The 26,980-nt window shown below is 34.2% G+C and overlaps 1 protein-coding gene across 2 annotated transcripts in view; it reads right to left on the bottom strand.

Annotated features, from left to right (window-relative positions):
- Nrdc (nardilysin convertase) overlaps positions 1-26,980 on the bottom strand; it is a 90,007-nt gene that overhangs the window by 36,339 nt on the left and 26,688 nt on the right. For both annotated transcript variants that reach the window (XM_076860421.1, XM_076860422.1), the window contains 5 exons: positions 13,798-13,871; positions 8,015-8,110; positions 7,185-7,307; positions 3,828-3,885; positions 2,035-2,108 (listed from right to left, as the gene is read on the bottom strand). In XM_076860421.1, the coding sequence (XP_076716536.1) occupies positions 2,035-2,108; positions 3,828-3,885; positions 7,185-7,307; positions 8,015-8,110; positions 13,798-13,871 (425 nt within the window). The remainder of the gene's footprint in view (positions 1-2,034; positions 2,109-3,827; positions 3,886-7,184; positions 7,308-8,014; positions 8,111-13,797; positions 13,872-26,980) is intronic.

Raw genomic sequence — 26,980 nt, 5'->3', positions numbered from 1 at the left:
TAATCACATGACTCATTAAGAGGTTATTACAGAATGATATTAAATTTTAAAAAAGCAGGAGTCAGTCAATCAATAAATCAATAAATGAGCCAAGGACCTGAACAGACACTTCTCAGAAGAGGATATATAATCAATCAATAAATATACAAAAAAAAAATGCTCATCATCTCTAGCAATCAGAGAAATGCAAATTAAAACTACTCTAAGATACCATCTCACTCCAATAAGAATGGCAGCCATTATGAAGACAAACAACAAGTGCTGGCGAGGATGGGTGCGGGGGGAGGGGGGGGAGGTATGCTCATACACTGTTGCTGGGACTGCAAATTGGTGCAGCCAATTTGGAAAGCAGTATGGAGATTCTTTGGAAAGCTGGGAATGGAACCACCATTTGATTCAGCTATTCCTCTTCTCAGACTATAACCAAAGGACCTAAAAACAGTATACTATAGGGACACAGCCACATCAATGTTTATAGCAGCACAATTCACAATAGCTAAACTGTGGAGCCAACCTAGATGCCCTTCAATGGATGAATGGATAAAAAAAAAATGTGGCATTTATACACAACAGAATATTACTCAGCACTAAAAAATAATAAGATCATGGCATTTGCAGGGAAATGGATGGCATTAAAGCAGATTATGCTAAGTGAAGTTAGCCAATCTCAAAAAAACTAATGCCAAATGTCTTCTCTGATATAAGGGGGGTGACTCAAAATGGGGAAGAGAGAAAGAGCATGGGAAGAAGACTACTTCTACATAGGGAAGAGGGGTGGGAGGGAAAGGGAGGAAGAAAGGGAATTGCATGGATGGTAGAAGGAAACCCTCATTGTTATACAAAATACATGTATGAAGATGTGAATTTGGTGTCAACATATCCTGTATACAGAAATATAATAAATTGTGGTATAAAGGTATATTAAGAATTATAATGCAAAAAAAATAATACGAGAGCTCATGTAAAAAAATAAAAATTAAAAAAAAATTTTAAAAAGTAGGAGTCAGAAGTGTATGCATTAATAACATTATTATTATTATTATTTAATTTTAGTACCAGCACTTAACCACTGAGGCACATCCCCAGCCCCTTTTTATATTTTATTAGAGACAGGGTCTCACTGATTTGCTTAGGACCTTGCTAACTTGCTGAGGCTGGCTTTGAACTCTTGATCCTCCTGCCTCAGCCTCCCAAGCCACTGGGATTATAGGCATGTGCCACCACACCCGGCTAATAACCTTATTTTTTATGTTAAGAAAATATAATGGGGGGCTGGAGCTGGGGCTCAGTGGTAGCGCACTTGCCTGGCATGTATGAGGCACTGGATTTGATTCTCAGCACCTCAGGTAAATAAATGAAATAAAGGTTTATCAACAACTTTAAAAAAATTTTTTTTTAAAAAAAGAAAATATACTTGGGGCTGGGGGTATAGTTCAGTGGTACAGCACTTGCCTCATATGCATGAGGCCCTGGGTTCAATCACCAGCACCACATAAAAATAAATAAATAAATAAATACAAATAAAGATATTGTGTCCATATACAACTAAAAAATTTTTTAAAAAAGAAAATATACCTATAAAAAAATCATGTAAATTTGCCAAATATGATTTATCTCATTGATCTAAGGGTAGTTCACCCAAAGTTCCTCAATCTGACATTTTAAAGATTTTCTTCACTTAACAAATATTTGTTTTATATTAGAGTTAAAATAAATTCCGAAGTGTTTTCTCTCTTATATTTTTCCTTCTGTAAAGGCAAACAAGAGCAGAATGTAGATAAAATGAATTAAGAAGTAAACAAAAAAGCCAAAGAAAAAAGAGAATAGGGTAATTCAGGGAAAAGCCATGAAACAGACTCAAGTGGCAACAGGGCACTATCTGTCACTAACTGGATATCCCCTGTCCATATACTCCCTTTCCAACACAACTGTATTTCCTGCTGTGTTCTCATTTTCAAAGAAAATTGGCAGTCTTAATTTTTAGAGAATGTGCTAAAGTTATTTCAAACAGTTTTAAATCTTAGAGTCACAAACCTCTATAAAGTTTGTTAAATGCTGGTGTGTCAAATGGATCCGTTAAATGCCCAAAGTTTGGTTTGGGTAACCCACTGAAAACAAAACAAATAAATTAAAATTTAAATGGCAAAAGTTTTTATAAGCAGTATCATTAGGGATATCTAATTGAATAATAATTATATTCTACATTTTTGCTGATGGCAGGCATTCTAGGCATAAACCAACAGTTGGCAATAAAGCCATTAATTCTTCAACTACACACTCTATTCTTAACCGCAGCTTCAATAACTATCATGCTTTTACAACTTACAAAATAGCAAATAATGAACTGAAGGGAGCCTACTCTCAGTTTTCATTGCCTCTATAAGCCCCATTCAATTTTAGTTCTCCCTATAAAAAAGTCATTCCAGAAAGAACATTTACACTAGAGATAATAATTTTCTTTTTAGTACTGGGGACTGAACCCAGAGGTGCTCTACCACTGAGCTACATCCCAGCCCTTTTTTATTTTGAAACAGAGTCTTGCTAAGATGCCGAGGCTGGACTCAAACTCAAAATCTTCTGGCCTCAGGCTCCAGAGTCACTGGGATTACAGGCAAGATGATACTTTTCTTGTTCAATAAATATATATGGAATGATTATTAGGTATAAAGCACTATATTAGGAACTGTGGTGTTTTAAAAACTCAGCCTCTTCTTCCAGGGGCTTCCAATCTGGTTGAGGATAACTACACATTTCTTATAAAAATATGGCCAATACAAATCAGTATCGCCTCAAAAACTCTTATTCTATATCATTAAGGAACCAAAGTTATTAATAATAGGAGAATTTTAAAATGCTCATTAGGGACTGATAGAACCTAATGAATCCCTCAGAATTAATATCTGTGATTTTATTAGTGAAAGATGTTTTTTTAATGAGAGACATTCCCATTTGTTATGGGACATTTCTATACCTCATATTTATTTCTTATCAGAAAAATTAAAAAATTAAATTAAATACCCCCAAATTTGGCATGGCTTTAAATTTCTTCCCAGACATAAAAAGCACTGGTAATTTTCAATGGAAATTTATACAATACCAAAACAATAACCAATCAGTTGTTATTATAATTTTTTTTCCATAAATTTAAAATGACTATGTATTGGGATGATTAACTGGAAAAGCCACTAGCTTACTCACCTGATATTAAAAAAAAATGCAACAATAAAGTATCTTTCACTTATTTGTATTATTTTGATGAATCTGAGGTGGACAAAAATGTTAAGGAGCATCCTGAACTGAAACATTATGTAATTTCTAATAAAAACCATTTTGGTTTAACAATCTGAAATAAGCTTTTTAGGTAATATGAAAAATCAGTCATCATCTACAGGTTTATTTCTTTTATGGGGAAAAGCATACCACATTCCAAACAACTGATGTTTAAAAAACAAACTTTCAGAATACACAATTTGTTAGAGGCAGAAGACATATTATGGTTCTCACCACAGTACTTTCTTTCATTATTATGGTTTCAAACACCAAACACAGTAACAGAAAAGCTCTGAATAAATGTAAAAGAGGCATAATTTCTTCAGAATTATTGTTTACTATAAATTTATAAGCCTGTAGATTGCGACTATGGAAATGGGTTCTCCAACTTAAGTTTTCCCACTCAAAAGCTGTGTAATCTTGGCCAAAGTTATTAAAATTAAGTCTTAATTATGACATGTTTAAAAAACAAAAGAAAAAAGCCTTTGTGGCTCATATAAAAAGATATGGTCTCTTAAATTCTAAAGTATATGACTTATAAAAAATAAGTAACTTACTTGTTTGGTATCTGGGAGAAGATTTCAGTCACCCAGTTTTCCAAAGTATCCAGTGTTTCTTGAACGGAAGAAAGGGACACATAATATTGTTATTCAATGTAGAAACAGAATTAGATTTTTCACAGATCTTTAGCTTCAAAACAAAGAGATATTTTGAGAATTACTTGCCAGTTCTTTTTTTTTTTTTAAAGAGAGAGTGAGAGAGGAGAGAAAGAGAGAGAGAGAGAGAGAGAGAGAGAGAATTTTTTAATATTTATTTTTTAGTCATCAGCGGACACAACATCTTTGTATGTGGTGCTGAGAATCGAACCCAGGCCGCACGCATGCCAGGCGAGCGCGCTACCACTTGAGCCACATCCCCAGCCCAACTTGCCAGTTCTTAACCAGTAATAAGTAACAGGAAAAGTAACAGCAGATAAAAAAACCTTAAGACACACAATTTTATTAGACTTCATTTCTCACTGGTAAAGTTAGAAAAGGCACTCAAGTTCAAAAAAAGTGAGAGAGAGTTTTTGTTTATCATTAGGCTAGTGTGAAGGACCAAGAGAGAAGAAATATATCAACCATCCTCTTACACCCATTCCAAAACTTATACCCATTCCAAAACTCCTAGCTTCTAGGAAGGTCTCCCCAGACCTAACTTATGTTACATTGCCCCTCTGCTTTTCAGCATCCCATCAGTATTTTTATACTTCGCTTGTATATACTACATTATACTTACTGAGGTTTTACCCTATAAGTCTCTTTTTTATTTTTATTATTTTTAGATGTATGGACCTTTATTTTATTCATTTATTTATATGTGGTACTGAGAATCGAACCCAGTGCCTCACACTAGGCAAGTGCTCTACCATGAAACCACAGCATCAGCTCCCCTATAAGTCTTTTTGTTTCATTTATGTATGATTTTCATCTTGTTTTGATTCCTTTCTTACATTTCCTAAGAAATTTTTAATAAAACACAAGATCTAAATGAAAAAGGAGATGTTTTAGCTTTATCAAGTGACCATCAGTGGAGTCACGTGAGTTTCACTAATTCTCAATTTAAAAAAAGCCCAATTTAGAGCTTGTGCTTAGCACGCAATAGGCCTTGAATTCATCCTAGCACTCCCTCAATCAAAAGATGCAAGATGCGAATATAACTAATCAAAATTTGAATTTATTCTATACTATTTATTCAGATGTTTTACTTTCAAGTAGAATAATAAACGTATAAGCTGCAAAATCTATGGAATCCAGATTGTATAAATGGTTTTCATTAAAACTATGGCTTATTTTTAAATTTTGCAATAAACATTTATAGTTCTTATTGGTTATCACAAAGGAAGAAAGTGCAAAAGAAACAATACACACTTGAAGAAAACTTCATGTATATGAAACAAGTTGCAACTATTAAAAATTATAAATTAATTTATAACAAAGATGGAATTATCTGCATTAACAAATGTAAAAAGAATCAAGAAGCATATCTAAAATTTGAACAAAAGAATCTATCATACCATAACCAAAACTTTGTTAAATCAAAATAATGGACTATTTTGATCATAAATGCAAAATTTTTATATGTAACCCAAGTTAGCTTTGACCTTAATGTTGACAATATAGAGGGCAAAATTTAATAAAAAGGAGACTCACTTAAGGTTAAAGAATTAGCTTTTCCAGAGGAAATCTGCTAAATGTAAGATTATGTCAAAAGGAAGCAACTGACTTTGAAAAACAGCCTAAAGAAGTGAAAATGTAAAGAAAAAAAGAAAGCTTCCATAATTCTCTTAATGAGAAAAAGTTAACGAGTTACTGAAGATAATCATACAAGATAGAAAGGAGTAGGAGTATTCATCAATCTTTTATAATTAAGATACTTCTATCATTGTCACTATAATTGATTTCAATCATGCCAATTTAAAGGACCTTATGAGAAGATGGACAGACAACTTGCCCTGTAAGAGTTTATAATCAGGGGCTGGGATTGTAGCTCAGTGGTAAAGCGCTTGCCTAGCACATGTGAGGCTCTGGGTTCGATCCTCGGTACCACATAAAAATAACATTTTTATAACAATATCATTGTATACAACTCCAAATAAAATAAATTTTAAAAAAAAGAGTTTATAATCAACAGAAATTAAATGTAAAACCACAGAAACAGAACATCTGAACATGGCTTAAAAAGCCAATTCATAAAGCCAGGTGTGGTGGTGTCTGCCTGTAGTCTCAGCTGGGAAGCTGAGGCAAGAGGATCACTTGAACCTAGGAGTTTAAGGCTAGCCTGAGAAACAGCAAGATCTTCATCCCAAGGGAAAAAAAAAAAAAAAGTTTAATTCTTGATCTATCAGTGTTATCAGTATACTCATAGACAACATAGACTAGCCTATAGATACATCCATTTCTACAAGAGAAAAACATCTGCACTGGTCTGTAGTGTAGCTCAGCAATTTGATCCCCAGCACCATAGGGGAGGTAAACATACCGCAAAGTATATTAAGTGCTAGAGTAAACTGTATGCAATTATGATTTGATTTTACTTTTTTTTTAGTTATTGATAGACCTTTATTTATTTATACGTGGTGCTGAGAATCAAACCCAGAGCCTCACACATGCCAGGTAAGTGCACTACCGCTGAGCCCCAGCCCCAGCCCTAGCCCTGCAATTATGATCTAATGCTGCATCTTTATATTTGTTTACATTTCTCTCCATAGTGAATAATGACATGTATGGTCTATAAGTTTTTGCATAAGTTTTGATAAATCTTAACTTTTATTTTTATTTTTTAATATTTATTTTTTAGCTGTAGTTGGACACAATACATCCATTTCATTTGTTTATTTTTATGTGGTGCTAAGGATCAAGCCCAGGGCCTCACATGTGCTAGGCGAGCACTCACTGAGCCACAACCCCAGCCCAAATCTTAACTTTTAATTTTCCCTCCAATACCAGTGATTAAACTCAGGATCACTTTACTACTGAAGCTACCCTAGTTTCTTTAAATTTTGAAATAAGGTCCTACTTAGCTGCAAAGACTGATCTTAAACTTGCGGTCCTCCTGCCTCAGCCTCTGGAGTAGCTGGGACTACAAACATTCACCATCGTTCCCAGCTATATTTTAACATTTTATAATAAATGCCTATATTTCCTGGTAACAAATAATAAACTAGACCATTATCTATCTATATTTTATGCATTCATGACATACCAAACAAAATTTTTCAAAATTTTTAGACTGTATGTTTCTCTACAAGTTTTTTCAAACTGTTGTGGATCTTAAAAAAAAAAAAAAAAGTCAGATAAGTGGACTCAATACAGTTTCCATACTACTGTTCAAGGATTAACTGTACTTTAGAATAACTCTAAAGATAATATTACCTTTGGATTGAACCACTAATGTCATGTAATGAGCAGAGTAGTAATGCATCCAGAATTCTCTCAATCTAGCATGTGTATCAATATTATTCTTTTTCGGTTCATGCTTGAGAGTCTCAGCATTTCCTGTAAAAAGTTGGAAAAAAAATAAAAGTAACTAAAATCACTTTTTTCTTAAAAGTCTTCTACACCAACAATGCATGTTCTGCCACTTTACTTGACCTATGAAGAAATGCAAGCAACAAGAATATTGAATAGTGTATAATAAATAATAAACAAAAATTCTTAAGGAACAATTCTGAAGTATATTTTAATACACAAGGAATTCACCTCTGGTTAGGAATACCTCAACAGCAGACAAGAAATAAATAAGCTTCCTTGCTTAATAGTCTAATACTCAATTCAGTTTACCCTCTGAATTAGTTTATTAATATTCTGCCTAATTCTTAAAAATAAAGCAAATAAAGCCAAAATATTCAGGGAAGTATAATATATTTGAAATATACTTTATTTATTATTGCTTTGTTTTAAGTATATTCTAGATGAACTCATCCCAATTTCTACTCTATTGGTTAAAAGGATTAATATTAGGCTATAAATGAATTCTACCACCAATAAAAAGCCATTACGAAAAATAGATAAACAGCTTACCAGTTAAAATAAAATTAGATCATAATTCATACTTAATGACCTTCTGTTGAAAAGTTATCTAGCCACCCAAAAAAGCAAAAGGAACTTAGCTACCCTAGCTTTATAATTTTAATTTATCACCTTTTCTTATTCTCAATCTTTCTTACCTAGAAAATATGAAATATTATTATTTAGTATCTTACCCCAAAAAAACTTGCCCATAGGATGTCCAGGTCTAGCAAGGCTCCCAAACAACATTTCTTTCCTGTTTGCATCAGATGGTCTTGCAAGTTGATATTCTATCATTTTAAAGAAATACTTTTAATAAAATTAAATTCTAGTATCTGTTCTAATTTTTTTGAAATTCAAGCTTACAGAACTTAAAACAAGTAAGTAACAAAAATTAATTTTTATAAATCACTTAAGACTGAAGTTGGGAACTTAATGACTTAGGCTTAGCTTTATCACTTAATCTGTCACTTTGGGTAAATCAATCACCTTTCTAGAGTTTTCTCCTATTTTTTAAATGAAATAAGGCAGTTATGATCTAAAGGTTTCAGCTCTAGGTTACTATGTCCAAGAATATACTGAACAAAGTACTAATAAAATATTAAACCAGCAGGGCATGGTTTAATTACATGCCTGTAATCCCAGTGGCTTGGGAAGCTGAGGAAGGAGGATCACAAGTTAAAGGCCAGCCTTAGCAAGTTAACAAGACCCTGTCTCAAAATAAAAAAGGGCTGAAGGTGTATGCTCAGTGGTAGTGTGTCCCTGGGTTTAATCCCCAGTATCAATATTCAATTCAATTAGATTCAGTTAAATTTAATTCATGTTAATACCTAATCCCCAATGGGTAGAGACCTCAAGAATGAGATTACTGCCCTTATGAAAGAGATTACTGCTCCCAAAGAGCTTCCTCATCTCCTCTGCCATGTAAAGACACAGGGCAAAGATGACTGTCTATGAACCAGAAATTGGGCCTTCACTAAATATTCAAAACTGCCAGAGCTTTGATCTTGAACTTCTCAGTTTCCAGAACTGTGAGAAATAAATTTCTGTTGTTTATATGCCACCTAGCCTGTGATATTCTGTTAAAGCAGCCTAAACAGGTTAGGATAGCTAGAATTCCAGTTCTGTTACTAACTAAACTGTTCACCCTTGAGGAATTTATCTAACTTACATTTCTGTATCTATAAAATGAACTCAACAGGACTTAGCTCATATGATTTTTATAAGGAGTAAATATTAAATTTTTTTTGTTTGTAGATAGACACTATATATCTTTATTTATTTATTTTTATGTGGTGCTAAAGATCAAACCCAGTGCTTCATATGTGTGAGGTAAACACTTTACCACTGAGCTACAACTCCAGCCCCAAGGATTAAGTAATTAAAAAAAAAAAAAATTGGGGCTGGGGATGTGGCTCAAGTGGTAGCGCGCTCGCCTGGCATGCGTGCGGCCCAGGTTCGATCCTCAGCACCACATACAAACAAAGATGTTGTGACCGCCGATAACTAAAAAATAAATATTAAAAAAATTCTCTGTCTCTCTCTCTCTCTCCTTCTCTCTGTCTCTCTTTAAAAAAAAAAAAATTTAATGAATACCTACTGTGTTGTTAGGTATTACTGAAATAGTTATTGGGAGTAAAATTTGAATAAACAGTAAAAGGAGCAAAGTCCATGGCCTCAGAGAGTTAAATTCAGGCAGAGGAGAGAAGCAATAAACAAATGAACAAATGTTTTCAGATAATATCAATTAGAGATGGGTGCTGAGAGGTCCCAGTTTCCTAAGGAGTCACTCAAGCTAAAGTTGGCTCCAGCTATACTTGAAAGACAAAACAGGAGTTTTCTGGGCAAAGATAGGAAGAAGAGTGTGTAAAATATTCTAAGGAGAAAATGGGGAAGGAGAATATGGCAACTCCAAAAAACAGAAAGAAGGTTAATATGGTCAAACAAAGGTCAGAATCAAAGCAGAGGCCAGGGAAAAAAGTCTAGACAAGAGTTATGCAGGATGGCTGAGGCTGTGGCTCAGTGGGAGAGTGCTTATCTGGCATGTGTGAGAGGCACTGGGTTCGATCCTTAGCATCACATAAAAATAAACAAAATAAAGGCAAAGGCATGGTGGAGAGGGGAGATAAGCAGGAAATAAATTTTGAAAGGGACTAGGTAAGACCTTTGAGAGAAGTATAAAATGTGTATGAATATAGCTCTTGGTATCATATAGTCAATACTGACTATAGATCTTTGGTAAAATAACTGATTTTGGGTCTTGGGGTTACTTATTAACCCCTCTAAGCCTCAATTTTACCATTAATCAAATAAGGATAATGGGGATAACAATCATAATAATGCAAATAATAAATGTTCAAAAAATGATATCAATTATTTATCATGGAATAATGTAGTGCATTGCAGATGCTTAATCAAGGGAATTGACATTATCAGATTTGGACTCCTAGTAAATTCATTCTGCATGAAAATATGAATAATGGATTGAAGGGCACCAAATAGAACCAAAAAAAAAAAAAAAAAAAACAGTTACAAGTCCTTACTATTATATTTGGTGAGAGAACAGAAACTAAAGTGACAGTAGAAACAGAAGCAGAAGTCAACATATTTAAGAAAATACTTTAATTATAAGTCATGAAGGCTAATCCAAAGATGATTCAATAAAAAGTATAGTCACAGCTTCAACAGAGTATTTTTTCTTTTCTTAAAGTCTCTGTAAAAATATGAAGATATGGCTACAACATAAAAGAAGCAACTCCATTACTGAAGATGTCCATGTCCGGGGCCAAGGGTATTGCTTAGTAGAAAAGTGCTTGCCTAGCATAAAAACAGATTCTTCCCTAAAGCATCCAAAAGAAAAACTACCCTAGGGAAACATTTTAGAATTCTGACCTCCAAATCTGCAAAAAAAATAAACCTGTTTTATTTTAAGCCACTGAATTCTAGTAATTTGCTTAGCAGCAACAGTTAACTAATATCACAGATATGTAAACATATCTACAAAAAGGAATTTAATTACATGGCAGGTTATGATAATTATAATGTTGTATCTCATTCATTAAGTCTCATATACTGAAAAAGCCAGTATTCTTAACACTACTGACCCATTAAATTAAAAAAAGTAGATAAATAATAAAAATTCATTATATCTAAACACCCAGAGACCACAATCTTCCACATGATTAGATAAAAGGGCTTTGTTCATATCCTTCATTCAGTCACTGAGACATATTATAGTTAATTATGTGAGAGTATGAGCTAATATTAAAATAGTTAAATTTTAAGAATAATTTTTGCCAAAATCTTGTTTTAGCAATAAATAAATCCCACCTTAAAAACTTACCTTGTGGATATGTCCTACGAGCATGTTAAATGTATTCAGGAAAACTAAAACACTGAGCAAATCTATGTGCATTATGCTGATAAATGCTTATAAATATATACGTACACACCCTTCAGTGAAAGCATAGACCAAAAATAGATAATCTACACAAGGAACAGTAATAAAGTATTGAAGTCAGTATTATTTAACAAAAGGCCAGGAAAGAATTAATTTCTTCCACAACCAGAAGGAGACAAATAAAGGGAAAGGATTCTATTGGATGAATCTGTCAGGACCCTCCATCTCTTTATATATATGGAATTGGCCATCTTCATGCAGGCAAAGAAAGTCATTAAATGAAACAAGTAACAGAAGAATGATAGAAGAAAGACTCTCACATGTAAATGGAACAGAAAAAATAACATTTGATTATTCAGCTCTCTAAACTGGTTAATGAGGGCCTGGGGATGTGGCTCCATCGGTAGCACGCTTGCCTGGCATGCGTGTGGCCCCGGTTCGATCCTCAGCACCACATACAAAAAAAAAAAAAAAAAAAAAAAAAAACACAAAACATGTGTCCACGGAAAACTAAAAAATAAATATTAAAAAATTCTATCTCTCTCTCTTAAAAAACAAACTGGTTAATGAACATTTAAGTAACATGTCATATCAGTTATAATAGATCACAAATTGAAATTTAGGATGTCTATCATTAAAACAAAAAAATAATTGAGCAAAAACCAAAGCCCAACAGGGATTTTGCCATAAGTTCATCTTAAACCAAAACAAACTAGTATGTGTGCATGCATAATGTAATGAAGCATAATAAAATATATTCTGATTTACACTTGTAGTATCTAATTAAAGAATTTTTTTTTTTTTTTTGGTGCTACTGGGGATTTAAACTCAGGGCGTTATGGATGCTTGGCAAGTACCCCACCACTGAGCTTCATCCCTAGCACTTTTTATTTTTTTTTTTTTATTTTTTGAGTCAGGATCTTGCTAAGTTGACCAGACTCATCCCAAACGTAGGATCTTTCTGCCTCAGTCTCCTGAGTAACTGGGATTATAGGTATGTAGCACTGTGTCTGGCCCAGAGGTCTACATTTTTAAACACTGATTTAACCCATTCTAGAACCTATAGGAAAAAAAAACATACTAGAAAGCATTTAAGAAACACAGATAGGGTTGGGGATGTAGCCCAGTGGTAGAGCACTTGACTAGCATATGCAAGGCTTTGGGTTCAATCCCCAGCATCACACACATCAACAAAAAGACACAGATAATAGTTATTCAGTCTCAAAACTTGATAAGGGTTTTCAGAACTTTCCTTAGTAATTTTGGCTTTTCATTTGTTCAAAAAAATATCTGGGTCTAAACTAAAACAGAGATTTTGGTAGGCAAGTAAAATGAAGTAATAAACTTGATTTAAAGAAACTACTAAAGCTAGGAGGCAATAAGCTATCCTATCCTCTGTTACAAATAAATTGAGGGTCATAGCTAGTGACATTTCTATAAGTTAAACAAAGATGTGGTGACTTCCAAGCAAATGGCTTTTTGGCCATGTGTGGTTTACTCAGCCTACTCAATGTATTAAGTCATTATTAGACCTAGACACTGAATCAAGCCAAGGAAGAAAATACTATAAAAACAAACAAATACAGACACCTTGATTCTTCAGTTGCTACAAGCCAAACCTAACCTATATAAATTCAAAGTTTCCCCAACTCTATTAGTACTACTTATACTACATAATTCTAATTCTAAAATAAAGCAAGTAATGTTATTCTACAATGGTAATATTTATGGTATAAAGCTCTAATGAACCTCACCCTATTGAAAATAGTGGAAGTCCTTATTGTTTACATTCTTTAAATCCCAAAGTTAAGAGAAATGCTCAAGAAGTAATATTAAATGCATTTCCTGCTCAGGGATTTATTTCTTCATCCATAGATATATAACAATTGTTTATTGTTTTTGTAACAATTGTTTTTGTAACTAACAAAATTTAAGACACAAAGCACCTATATACACAAATAACAAGTAACAAAAGAAAAACTATAATAAATATCAGGACAGTATACTTGAAGCCTCAGAAAAACGTCTATTCACACAGAAAGAGTAAGAGAACTTTTAAAGCTTTAATACCTAATTAGCTTGAAGAAATTGGCTACTATCTTCCTGTGTACACCCGCTTGTAATCCTAGCAATTCAGGAGACTGAGGAAGAAGTACTGGAAGTTCGGAGGCCAGCCTCAGTAACTTAGGAAGAACTTCAGCAATTTAGCAAGACCCTGTCTCAAAAACTAAAAAGAGCTGGGGATATAGTTCAGTGGTAGAGCCCCACTGGGTTTAACCCCCAAAACAAAAAAAGAAAAGAATTAGGCTACTGTCTTGGAAAAGATTAGCCACTATGGTAAAATTCTGAAAAAACAAACCATGAGTAAGCTAAATTCTAGTATTCTTTTGAAATTACTTCAATTCTAACCTGAATAAGAAATTTATTTCCTTCCGGAATGAATATGACATATTTATCTCAATGTTGCCCTTTAAGATATAAAGATAAAATGGCCTACGGATAACAATGATAAATGTGCTAAATAACTGGTTCAATAAGGAAAGAAATCGTTAAAAGACATGAAGCACTTTTTTTTACCACTATCAACAGCTTCAACTTCACGGTCAATTGCATCTCTGATCATTAGTGGATGGATGAAGAACTGGGCCCATCTGAAAAACAAACAAGATAGACATTTCTGGTTTTGTTCAGTTTCATCAATCAACATCTATTTTTTAATTAAAAAATTTTGCTAAAATGGAAATTTAGTTCACAAATATAAAATCAAAATAACATTCTGCATTTCTGTATTAAAAAATCTACATTCATTACAAAATATAATCAGCACTTATAGAGAAAAGTACATAAAACAAACACACAGAAAAATGTATAAATATACAGACTAATGTATAACTACAAGACAAATATCTAAGTGCCCCACACAGGTGAAGAAAGAGACCATGTGACAACTACCCTTTCCTCAAAATTATCCTGAATATTATGGCAATCATGTCTCTGCTTTTGTTTATATTTTACAACCTGCAGTTTTTGTCTACCTTTTTCTTCATCATCAACCCTAAGGAGCCTTTTTAGAAATTTTCTCCCATCTACTCCATCCCCTACCTTTGACTGACTGATTATTAATTTTGCAGTTAGGAGGGCGGATTCCAGGGCCTCACACATGCTAAGCAAGCATTTTACCACTGAATTACATCTCAAGAGGCCCCTATGATATCTTTTTTTAAATTTATCTTTTAGTTGTAGATGGACACGATATCTTTCTTTATTTTTATGAGCTGCTGAGGATCAAACCCAGTGCCTCACACATGCCAGGCAAGCGCTCTACCACTAAGCCAAAAACCTCAGCCCAGTATCTTTGCTTTTTTAGCCTATTGCATTTTCCTATTTTTAGAATCACCTAATCTATGTAATACTAAATAAATTTTCTGAGATTGTGGTTGGAGTATCACTGAATGTACAAATCAAGAGAACTGACACCCTTTATAAAAATGAGACTTTGAATGCACAAATAATACTCTCCACTTACTTAGGTCTTTAATAATTCTCAATAAAGTTTAGTGTATTTCTAATACATAATTTTATGCTGTTTTTGGAAGATTCCAGGGTGCCTGATTATTTTTAATGATATTATAAAGATTTCTTTTAGTGTCATAACTCTACTACATAAAAATAGTACTGAGATATAAATATGTGCATGTCTGTATGTATAATTAAATATATTCTGCCCTTTAATCCCAACGACTCAGATGGCTGAGGCAGGAGGATCACAAGTTCAAGGGCAACCTGAACAACTCAGCAAGGCTCTAAGCAACTTAATGAGAAACTGTCTCAAAAGAAAATATTATAAAGGCTGAAGATGTTGCTGTGGTTAAATGCCCCTGGGTTCTATTTCTAGTACAAAAAAAAAAAAAATCTCATTTTTAATTTTAGTACTGGGGAATGAACCCGAGACCTCACACATGCTAGGCAAACACTCTACCTCTGAGCTACATTCTCCAACACTTTTATTCTCCTTAAATTTTTTATCTTGAGAACTGGTTTAAGTTGCCAAGACTAGCCTCAAACTTCTGATATTCTTGCCTCAGTTTTAAGTAGCTGGGATGACAGGTGTGCACCATCAAACCTGGTATTTATTTATTTGTGTTTTTTTGTTGGGGGGCAGGTGGTACTAGGGACTGAACTAAGGGATGCTTTATCACTGAGCTACATCTCCACTCCTTTCTATTTTTTTTTTGAGACAGGATCTCAGTAAGTTGCTGAGGCTAACCTTGAACTTGTGCTCCACCTGCTCTAGTCAACCTAGTAGATGGGATTACAGGCATGCACCACTGTGCCCACTGCAGCAACTTTTTATTTTGTAGTCAATCTACCTTTCTAAATTCTCTTGTTGAAATTAATAATTTAGCTGAGTGCGGTGGCACATGCCTGTAATCCCAGTGGCTAGGTAGTTCAAGGCTAGCCTCAGCAACTGAGCAAGGCCATAAGCAACTTACTGAAACACCGTCTCAAAAAATAAATAAATAAAAATAAAAAGGGCTGGAGAGAACTGGGGTTTTAGCTTAGTGGTAAAGCACCTCGCATGTATGAGATACTGGGTTCAATTCTCAGCACCACATAAAAATAAATAAATGTAATAAAGATATTGTGTCCATCTACAACTAAAAAAATGGTTTTTTTTAAAAAGGGCTGGAGATGTGGCTGAGTGGGAAAGAGCCCCTGGGTTCAAATCCCCCTACAAATAATAATGATATAGCTGTAGAAGATTTTGAATTTTTTATGTATCATCTGCTATGACAGTTTTGTGTTTAGCATCTCCCCCCCACCACTAACTTGTATTACAAATGATAACTATAGATCACCATAGATTGTATCTGTCTTGTTTCTGATCTCAAGTTAAAATTTTTCTTTTCAAGTTTTCACCATTGAACTGTTTACCAGTTATCATGAGAAAATGGCCTTATACTGTTTGCTAAGAACATCTTTAAAAATAGGTACTGAAATTCATCATACATTTTCTACAAATTATTGAGATGTATTTTCTCCTTTGATATGACAATGTGATGAACTACATTAATTCATTATGTTACATTACTTCATTTTTCTAGGATGAACTCAACTTAGTGTTGACATATTGTCCTTATGTATTGCTATTTGTGGGTGAGCCTGGCCTATAATTTTTCTTATAATTTTTTCTAAAAAGTCATGCTAGCTTCATAAATAAGGAGTTATTATTTCTTTCAGTTTTGGTAGTATTCTAAACCTAAAAACTTATAAGAAATTTTCATTACTGATTTCGTTTCTTTGATGGTTATAAGATTACATGAACTTTTAAACTATTTCTTCTTATTTCTGTGTTAGTTTTATAAATTTGTGTGTGTGTATATGTGTGTGTGTGTGTGTGTGTGTGTATTTTACTGGTGACTGAAGCCAGGACATTGCACATGCTAGGCAAGTGCTCTATCACTGAGCTACATCCCCAAACCCTTTTTATTTTTTATTTTGAGACAGTCTCCCTAAGTTGCCCGGGCTGGCCTTGAACTTGAAGTCCTCCTGTCTCAGTCTCCTATGTAGCTGAAATTATAAGCATGCAAGACTGTGTCCAGCTAAAATCTGTATTTCTAAGAACTTACGTACTTTACCTAATTTTGTTTTCACTTCCCGACAGAGGTTGTTCAAAATCTTATTATACTTCCTTCCAAGGGCTGAGATTGTGGCCCAGTGGTAGAGCACTTGCCTAGCATATGTAAGGCACTAGGTTCAATCCTCAGCACCACATAAGGATAAATAAAATAGAAGTATTGTGTCCATCTTCAACTAAAAACAAAAAATCTTATTATGCTTTCAATATCTGCAAAAGCATATTTATTTTCATTCCTGATATTTGCACATACATGTTTTTTCTTGACCAGTCTTATGAAAGGCTTATCTATGAGTGGTATTTTTGTTTTATTTTGTTTTTCCAAAAAATAAACATTAAGCTATCTTAAAATTCTGTTTGCATCAAGATATAATTTGGCCTGGGAATGTAACTCAGTGATATAGTGCTTGCCTAGCATGTGTGAGGCCCTGGAGTTCAATCCCATTATCACAAAAATAAATAAATTAAAAAAATAAAAATTTCACATACCATAGAACTCCCCTTTTAAAGTATATGACTAGGGAAACTGTACTCTTTAAGAGTGAGTCTACATTTTCCCTTACCCAAGCTCTGGACAACAAATGGTTGTCAATTCTGGACAGTTAATATAAATGGAATCATACATTGTGGATTTTTTTCTTTTTGTTGTTTTGTTTTGTTTTTTGGGTTGGCTTCTTTCACTTGATATATAATGTTTTCAAGGTTCATCCACACTGTAGCATGTATCAAACTTCATTACCTATAGACAAGTAATATTTCATTGTTTCAAATATTTTATTTATTCATTCATAAATTAATAGAAATTTGGGCTGTTTCCACATTTGCCCTGTTATGAAAAATGCTACAACAAACATTATGCACAAGATTTTGTGTAGATGATATTATGTACTAAAAGTACAACTGCTAGGTCATATAATAATTTTTTGATCAATATATCAACATTGTAAATGCTATATATGATAAACCCAAGGCCAGCATCATTCTAAATGGAGAAAAATTGAAAGCATTCCCTCTAAAAACTGGAACAAGACAGGGATGCCCTCTTCACCACTACCGTTCAACACAGTCCTAGAAACCCCAGTTAGAGCAATTAGACAAAAGAAAGAAATTAAAGGTATACGAATAGGAAGAGCTCAAACTATTCTTATTTGCTGAAGACATGATTCTATATTTAGAAGACCCAAAAACCTCCAACAGAAAGCTTCTAGAACTAGGGGCTGAGGTTGTGGCTCAGTGGTAGAGCACTCGCCTTACATGGGTAAGGCGCTGGGTTTGATCCTCAGAACCACATAAAAATAAATAAATAAAATAAAGGTATTGTCCAACTACAACTAAAAAAATAAACATTTTTTTAAAAAGCAAGCTTCTAGAACTCATAAATGACTTCAGCAAAGTAGCAGGATATAAAATCAACACCCATAAATCAAATGCATTCCTATGTATCAATGATGAATCCACTAAAAGAGAAATTAGGAAAACTACCCCATTGACAATACCCTCAAAAAATAAAATACTTGGGAATCAATCTAATAAAAGAGGTGAAAAACCTCTACAAAACAACAGAACACTAAAGAAAGAAATTGAAGAAGACCTTAGAAGACTGAAAGATCTCCCATGTTCTTGGATAGGCAGAATTAATATTGTCAAAAATGGCTGTACTACCAAAAGCGCTATACAGACTTAATGAAATTCCTATTAAAATTCCAATGATGTTCCTTATAGAAATAGAAAAAGCAGTCATGAAATTCATTTGAAAAAGTAAGAGGCCCAGAATAGCAAAAGCAATCCTTAGTGAGAAAAGCGACACAGACCTTAAATTACATTTCAGAGTCATAATAATAAAAATGGCATGGAATTGGCACAAAAACAGAAGTGAAGACTAATAGAACAGATTAGAAGACAGAGAGTCATGCCCACATAAATATAGTTATCTCACACTAGACAAGGGTGCCATAAACATAAAATGGAGAAAAGACAGCCTCTTCAACAACTGGTGCTGGGAAAACTGGAAATCCATAAGCAGTAGTAGAAAAAATCTATCTCTCACCCTGCACAAAACTCAACTCAAAGTGGATCAAGGACTTAGGCATTAGACCAGAGACACTGCACCTACTAGAAGAAAAAATAGGCCCAACTCTCCACCATATCGGCTTAGGAACCAACTTCCTCAATAAGACTCCTAAAGTGCAAGAAGGAAAATCAAGAACCAATAAATGAGATGGTATCAAACTAAACAGCTCTTCAAAGCAAAGGAAACAATCAAGAACATGAACAGAAAGCCTTCAGAATGGGAGAAAAATCTTTATACCACCAGCACCTCAGACAGAGCATTAATTTCCAGGATATACAAAAAATTTAACACCATAAAAACAAATAACCCAATAAATAAAAGAAATGGACCAGGCACTTCACAGAAGGAAAAATACGAATGGTAAAAAAAACATATGAAATAATGTTCAACACATCTAGCAATTAGAGAAATGCAAATCAAACTACACTGAGATTCCATCCCACCTAAGTCAGAATGCCAATTATCAAGAATACAAGCAACAAAAAATGTTGGTGAGGAGGTGCAGAAAGAGGTTCATTTATACATTGCTGGTGAGATTGCAAATTGATGCAACCACTCTGGAAAGCAGTATGGAGATTCCTTACAAAACCTGGAATGGAACCACATATGACCCTGTTATCCCACTCCTGGGTTTATATCCAAATGACTTAAAATCAGAATCTACAGTGATGTAGCCACTTCAATACTTACAGCAGGTCAATTCACAATAGCCAAGCCAAGCTATGGAACCAGCCTAGATGCCCTATAGCAGATGAATGAATAAAGAAAATATGGCATATATACATAATGGAATATTAGCCATAAAGAAGAATGAAATTATGGCATTTGCTGGTAAATGGATGGAACTGGCGACTATCATGCTAAATCAAATAAACCAGTCCCCAAAAAAACAAAGGCAGAATGTTCTCTCTGATATGTGGATGCTAACCTATAACAAGGGAGGAGAAGATCAGAAGTTCATTGCACTAGACAAAAGGGAATGAAAGGGCGGGGCGGGGATGGGAATAGAAAAAAACAGAATGAACCAGACCTATCTTTCCTATCCTCATATATAAACACATGACCAAAGAATCTCCACATTACGTACAACTACAAATTGGAACAAGTACCTATTCCATGTATGTGTGCTATTTCAAAATATCACTGTTATGTAAAAAAAAATTTAAGTAATAATTTTTTTGTTCCACTTTCTGATGGGTTTCCAGTTTTCCAAGGAACTGTACCACCATCAATTTCACCAAATACCTGCCAACAATAATTAGTATTGTTTCCTTCTTTGAAGTGGGTGTGAAGTATCTCCTTAGTGGTTTGATTTTCAATTCCCTAGTGACTAGTAACATTAAATATCTTTTCATATACTTATTGGCCATATGCATATCTTCTTTAGAGAAATGTCTATTCAAATTCTCTTTTTACAGGGGCGGGGGGTTATAAGGGATTGAACTTGGGGGCACTGGACCACTGAGGCATATCCCCAACCTTAAAATTTTGTATTTTAGTTAGAGATAGGGTATAATTGAATGGCTTAAAGCCTCACTTTTGCTGAGGCTGGCTTTGAACTTACAATCCTCCTGCTTCAGCTTCCTGAGCTGCTGGGATTACAGGCATGTGTCACTGCGCCCCACTTTTAAGATGGATTATCTTTTTATTGCTGATCTCTAAGAGTTCTACATATATTCTGGATAGATTTGCAAGAATTTTCTTCTATGCTGTGAACTGTCTTTTCACTTTTTTCATAGGATTCTTTAAAGCAAAAAAAGTTTTTAATTTTAGTGAGTCCTAATTTATTTGGATTTTCCTTTTTTCTTTTGTTTTTTGATGTCTAAAACATTATAAGGATTTATACCTATGTTTTTCTTCAAAGAGTTTTATAATTTTTGCTTTTACATTTAAGTCTATGGCCAGTTTAATTTTTGTAGATAGTGTGAATACAGAGCCCAGGTTTATACTTTTGCAGATGGATAGCCAGTTGTCCCAGCACCATTTGTCCAAAAAAAAATCTTTTTCCATTGAATTGTCTTGGCACCTGGCAAATGACTATCAATGTAAAGGCTTATTTCTGGAGTCTCAATTTTATCACACTGATCAAAGTCCATTCTTATGCCAGTACCATATTATAGCTTTCAGTAAATTTCGCGAAGTTTGAGTCCTTCAACTTTATTCTTTTTTTTTAATATTCATTTTTTTAAGGTGTAGATGGACACAACACAATGCCTTTATTTATTTATTTTTTTAATGTAGTGCTGAGGATCGAACCCGGGTCCCGCCCATGCTAGGCGAGCGCTTTCGCTGAGCCACAATCCCAGCCCCTCAACTTTATTCTTTTAAAAGACACTTTTGACTATTTTTGGTCTCTTGCTTTCCACAAAAATTTTAAGATCAGTTCACTGATTCTTCAAAACTGGCATATGAAGTTTTGACATGACTGAATTTGCAGACAGATTTGAAAAGAACTACCATCCTAAAAATATTGTCTTACAATCTAGGACCACTGGACCACGACTTTCCATTTATTTAGGTTTTCTATTTTCAACACTTTCTTGTGATTTTCCACACACAAATCTTGCATTTATTTTGCTAAATTTATTCCTAAGTATTTTATTAGTTTAGATCCTATATAAAAGAAATTATTTTCATAACTTCATTTTTGGATTTTTCATTGCTACTATATAAAATTCCAATTTTTTTTCTTTCTTTTGGTACTGGGGATTGAACCCAAGAGTGTACTACCACTAAGCTACATCCCTATCCCTACCCCCTTTTATTTTTTGAGACAGGGTCTAAGTTACTGAGGTTGGCCTCAAACCTGTGATCCTCCTGCCTTAGCATGTGACATAGCACCCAACTCTCCAACTGACTTTTGCATACTGATCTTATATCCTGAAACCTTGCTGAATGCTTCATTATTTTTAATAGTTCTTTTGTGGATTCTGCAGGATTCTCCATATGTAGGGAGTTCTAGTTATTTGTGGTAATTATGTTCTCCAAAGTTAGGACAACCACTGAATTAGTGAATACTGAACCCATCTATCCTAGAGGAAATATATATACATATATATAATGTATACATATACATGTATACATACACAAAAATTATTATCTTAAATCCTAAAGGCATATCATAGTATGTTCTATTTTTAAAATTTTACCATATAGAGAATGAGGTTCAGAAGTGTTAACATGTTTGAAGCCACCATACTAACAGATGCCAAGGGGATTCAAACCCATCCAACTGACTCCAGTGCCAGAACTTCTTGCATTACACGTTCTGTACTCTAGCATTTTCATCTTCTGGTCATTTCTGCATTAGAACTTTTTAATAATGTCACCTTGTTCAACTATGTGTAAATTGCATGCTTAGCTCAAAATTTTCACCTCCCCACATGTCCATGAATGACCCATAAGGGCCCCACAAGTATGGATTTTGAAATTACAATTTTTAGTGAACTGATGAAATTGCAAATATGGGTAACTGTGCATAATGAGAATCATTGCACAAGATTATGGCATCCAAAAAGAGACTTTTGTTTCTTCCTTTCCTGCATTCTGTTTTCTTATCTAATTGTCCTGGGTTTTAGCCTTCACAACAATGTTGACTAGAAGTAATTAAGAGTTAAAATTTTGTCTCTTTCTTGGTTTTCAATCTTTCACCATTAGGTATGTTATTTGCAGGCTATTCATAGATACCCTCTATCATATTGAGTAAGCTCCCTTTTATTTCTACTTTAAATGGTTTTATCATGAAAGGGTACTGGGTTTTTCAAATGCTTTTTCTGTGTACGTTGAGATTACAGACTGAGAAATGTTTTTTGTTCTTTCTTCTATTAATGTGACATAACATAGTGATTGGTTTTTCAAATTGTAAACTAATCTTGCTTTCTTGAGATAAACGCAATTTGATCATGGTATGAATCTAGACTCAGTTTAGGTTTTTTTTTTTTTTTCCTAGAGGAATGTTGTTTTCTATGTTCATAAGTGATATTGGCCTGTAGTTTCCTTTTCTTGTTATGTTCTGGTATCAGAGTAATAATAACATAATATAGTTATTTAGAAAGTATGATCTCTTCTATTTTTGAGTTTGTGAAGTATCGGTGTTGATTCTTTAAAAAATTGGTAGAGTTCATCAAGAAGCCATCTAGGTTTACACTTTTCTTTTGGAGGGGAATTTTTTTTTCCCGGATACTGGGAAATGAGCCCAGAGATGCTTCACCACTGTGCCACATTCCCTTTTTAATTTTTTATATTCTAAGATAGCTCTCACTAAGTTGCAAAGGCTGACCTTGATCTTATGATCCTCCTGCCTCAGCTTCCCTCACTCCTTCTGGAAATTTTTTTTTTTTTTTTTTTGTACCAGGGATTGGATTCAGAGGCATTCAACCGCTGAGCCACATCCCCAGCCCTATTTTCGGGGTCTCACTGAGTTGCTTAGCAACTTGCTTTTTACTGAGGCTGGCTTTGAACTCACAATTCTCCTGTCTCAGCCTCCTGAGCCGCTGGGATAACAGGCATGCACCACCACATCCGGCTGAAATATTTTTTGATTACAAATAAAATCTCTTAATTTATTAAAAATCTACTCAGGTTTGTCTTTTTAAGAATATTTCAATAATTTGTATCTTTCAAGTAATTTGTTCATTTCATTGGCTTATCTGATTTGTTAATATGCCATTATTCTCAATGTTTTTTCATATTCTTATTATTTTGGTAAGATCAGTAATAATGTTCCTGCTCTCAGATATCATTTTCATAATTTGAGACTCCTTTTTCCTTGATCAGTCTAAGCTGAAGATTTGTCAATTTCTGTTGATCTTTAAAAGTAACCATACTTTGGTTTGGCCAATTTTCTCTATTGTATTTTATTTCCCTATACTATTTTTATTTATTTATGGTTTTTGTATGCGTGTGTATGCTGGGGATCAAACCCAGGGTTTCTTCACACATGCTAGGCAATCTCTCTACTGCTAAATACAGTCTAGCCCTCCAGTCTACTTTTTATTACCATTCCTTCCGCTTCCTTTGGGTTTTATTTACTCTTTTGTGTCTAATTAATTAACATTGTTCATATTGGAAACAACTGTGCCTCACTAGTTTTATCAATATGCAGTGAGACTTGAGGGCAATAATAATTGCTTTTTTGCTTCGAAGTCTGTTTTTTTTTTTTTCTCATACCAATAAAAACACATTGGCCTTCTTACATTATTATCTCCATGGTATACCACTTTATGATGTTTTTACTTGCAATCTTTCTGCATCGTTACGCTTATATTTAAGTCTTGAAAACTGAGTCTGACTAGATTTTTTTAAAAATCCAGGCTGATATTCTTTTTGTCTTTTATTTATTTTTTTTTAAAGAGAGAGAGAATTCTAATATTTTTTTTTTAGTTTTTTCGGCGGACACAACATCTTTGTTTGTATGTGGTGCTGAGGATCGAACCCAGGCCGCACGCATGCCAGGCAAGCATGCTATCGCTTGAGCCACATCCCCAGCCCTCTTTTTGTCTTTTAAATGGAACTTGGTCCATTTACATTTAGTGGAATTACTGATATATACACACAGTGCATCTATTTATTCCCTCTACTTTTACAATTTGTCTCATTTATTCTGTTTCTTATTTTTTTCTTCTTTGAATCTGTAATGTTTACCAATCATTCCAAATATTTTTCCTTTACTAGTCTATAAGTTTTATAATCAAATCTGGTTTGTTTGTTTTTTAGAAAACACATGTATCCTTTAATTTCCCAATGTGTAATATCAATACGTTACAAAACTTTTTCTCTTTTATTTTTGGTTCTTATGCTGTTGTAATTTTAATTCTGTAGAGTTTTAAAACTTTATATTTATTGTTTTTGCATTTTGATATACTGGGGATTGAACCCAGGGGTACTCTACCACTGAGCTACAACTTAAGTCATTTTTATTTTGAGACAGGTTCTTGACAAGTTGCTCAGGTTGGCCTTGAATGTGCAATTCTCCTAACTCAGCCTCCTACTTAATATTCATTTATATTCACTCATAAAATTATTTTCTTTGTTCTTCAATCTTTTTTGTTGTTGTTGTTTTTGTATCTCTGACCTTCATTTTCCTTTAAACTAAAAAAAAAAAAAAAATGCTTTAGAAACTTTTTCTTCAGAAATTTCCTTCAGTGAGGAGCTAGGGTTGTGGCTTAGTGGTAGAGTGCTTGCCTTGCATGTGTGGGGCACTGGGTTCGATTCTCAGCACACATAAAAGTGAACAAAATAAAGGTCCTTCAATGTCTGAAAAAATATTTTAAAAAAAGAAAGAAATTTCCTTCATTGAGAAGTTTGGGTCCATCTAAAACTAAAAATTTAAAGAAATTTGGATAGTGGCAAACTGTGATACTGTGAAATAATTATATATTTGGTCTTTGTACCCATTTTCTGGCATACAACTCCCAAAATTCTTGGAATCCCTGAACTGACAAAATAGGGTCTAAAAGGCTGCTTTTGCTAAAAATACTGACTCTTCACTTGGTCCTACAATGCCTAATGGGTAACTAAAAGCATCTCTACCTTCATTCTGGGTCTTCTTTGCTACCTTAAACTTTGGGTCAGATTCCTACCAAACTCTGCAGGTAAGCATGTTAATCATTTAAGGAGTGTTCATCTAAAGCTGGTAATCCTTCACTTTCAAGGCTGAAGGTTCCAAGACAAGAACAATTAAGATATTTTGAACACTGGCGGGAACATCATAATCAATACACAGTTAACTGCCAGTGTTATAATGTCCTGTTTCAGACCATCTGAGTAGAACCTAGAAGTTTCCAATCATTGCTCTAAATCGGAAGGTCTCACTCCATGTTGTCTTTCTGATTTGCACTTTCTCTGAGTTATACTCTCCAACAGTCACTTTGTATTCCAGGAACAACACATCTGATTGATCAACACTTCGCAAGAAGAGTCAAAAGTGCATCCAGGCAGCAGCAACACTCTTATCAGTAGTAATGACAGGCCAAACCAAAATGTGAACATGTCTACTAGACTATGCATACTTGGTATCCTCAACTTTTATTCTTCCCATTTAATCCCAAAGATCTTGTTAGCTCCTCAAAGACAGGGCTTAGAACACTAGTACCCATTTCCCAGTGTGGTCACACTGAATAATACATTCCTTTCCTACTTCACCATTACTTCTCTGCTTGATTTTTGGGGGAAAGTGGTCAGATCTGTTGTGTTCTCACTACCCAAAGTCAGCCCCCCACCCCACCCCACAGCCTAGAACTCTAAAAGTACCAGTTCTTTACTTGGACCTGCAAATGCCTAATAGGTAACTAAAAGTTACAGTGCCTTTTTCTATTCTAATTAATTGACTGCTAGCTTCAGAATGGAAGCTGGTCCCAAGAAATATTAAAGCAGGATTAGAGGATTGGGACTTTCAGTCCCCCCCTCTCAATCACTGGATAGGGGAGAAAGGATGAAAGTTGACCACAAATGGATAATAATTTAATAAATTATTCATATGCATATGCAATGAAGTCTTTTTTAAAAAATGACTGGGTTTGGAGAGCTTAGAGATTATTGAACATATGGAGGTTTCTGGAGGGTGGTGAACCCCTTTTCTCTTATCCCTTATCCTCTGCATCCCTTCATTTATATCCTTTGTAAAAATCCTTTATAATAAACTGTTTAATGCATTTGTCTGAGTTTTATGAGCTACTCAAGAAAATTAACTAAACAGAAGAGGGTTGGATTGTGGGAAGCCTGATTTATAGCTGATGAGTCAACACAGGTAAAACAACCTGGGTCTTATAGATGGCATCTAAAGAGATAAGGTAGGACTCTGGGGAACTGACCCCTCAATCTGTGGGAGCTCACACTTTCTCTGAATCAATCAGAACTGACTTGGTTCAAAAAACACACAGCTGATGTCCACTGCAGAACTGATTCCTTGCTTGTCATTGGGAAAAGTCCCCATATATTTGGAGGTCACAAAAGTCTGTGTTGACTGGTGTGAGAGCAGAGGGAAAAACAAAAAACCAGGGAGCTTGTTTTTCTAACATGAAAGTTCTTGCGGTGGCGTATGAAGATCTATT

Source organism: Callospermophilus lateralis, chromosome 7, assembly GCF_048772815.1.
Source record: "Callospermophilus lateralis isolate mCalLat2 chromosome 7, mCalLat2.hap1, whole genome shotgun sequence".
NCBI classification, from domain to species: domain Eukaryota; kingdom Metazoa; phylum Chordata; class Mammalia; order Rodentia; family Sciuridae; genus Callospermophilus; species Callospermophilus lateralis.
The sequence above is the reverse complement of the archived record's forward strand: the minus strand, read 5'-3'. Positions and strand labels throughout refer to the sequence as shown.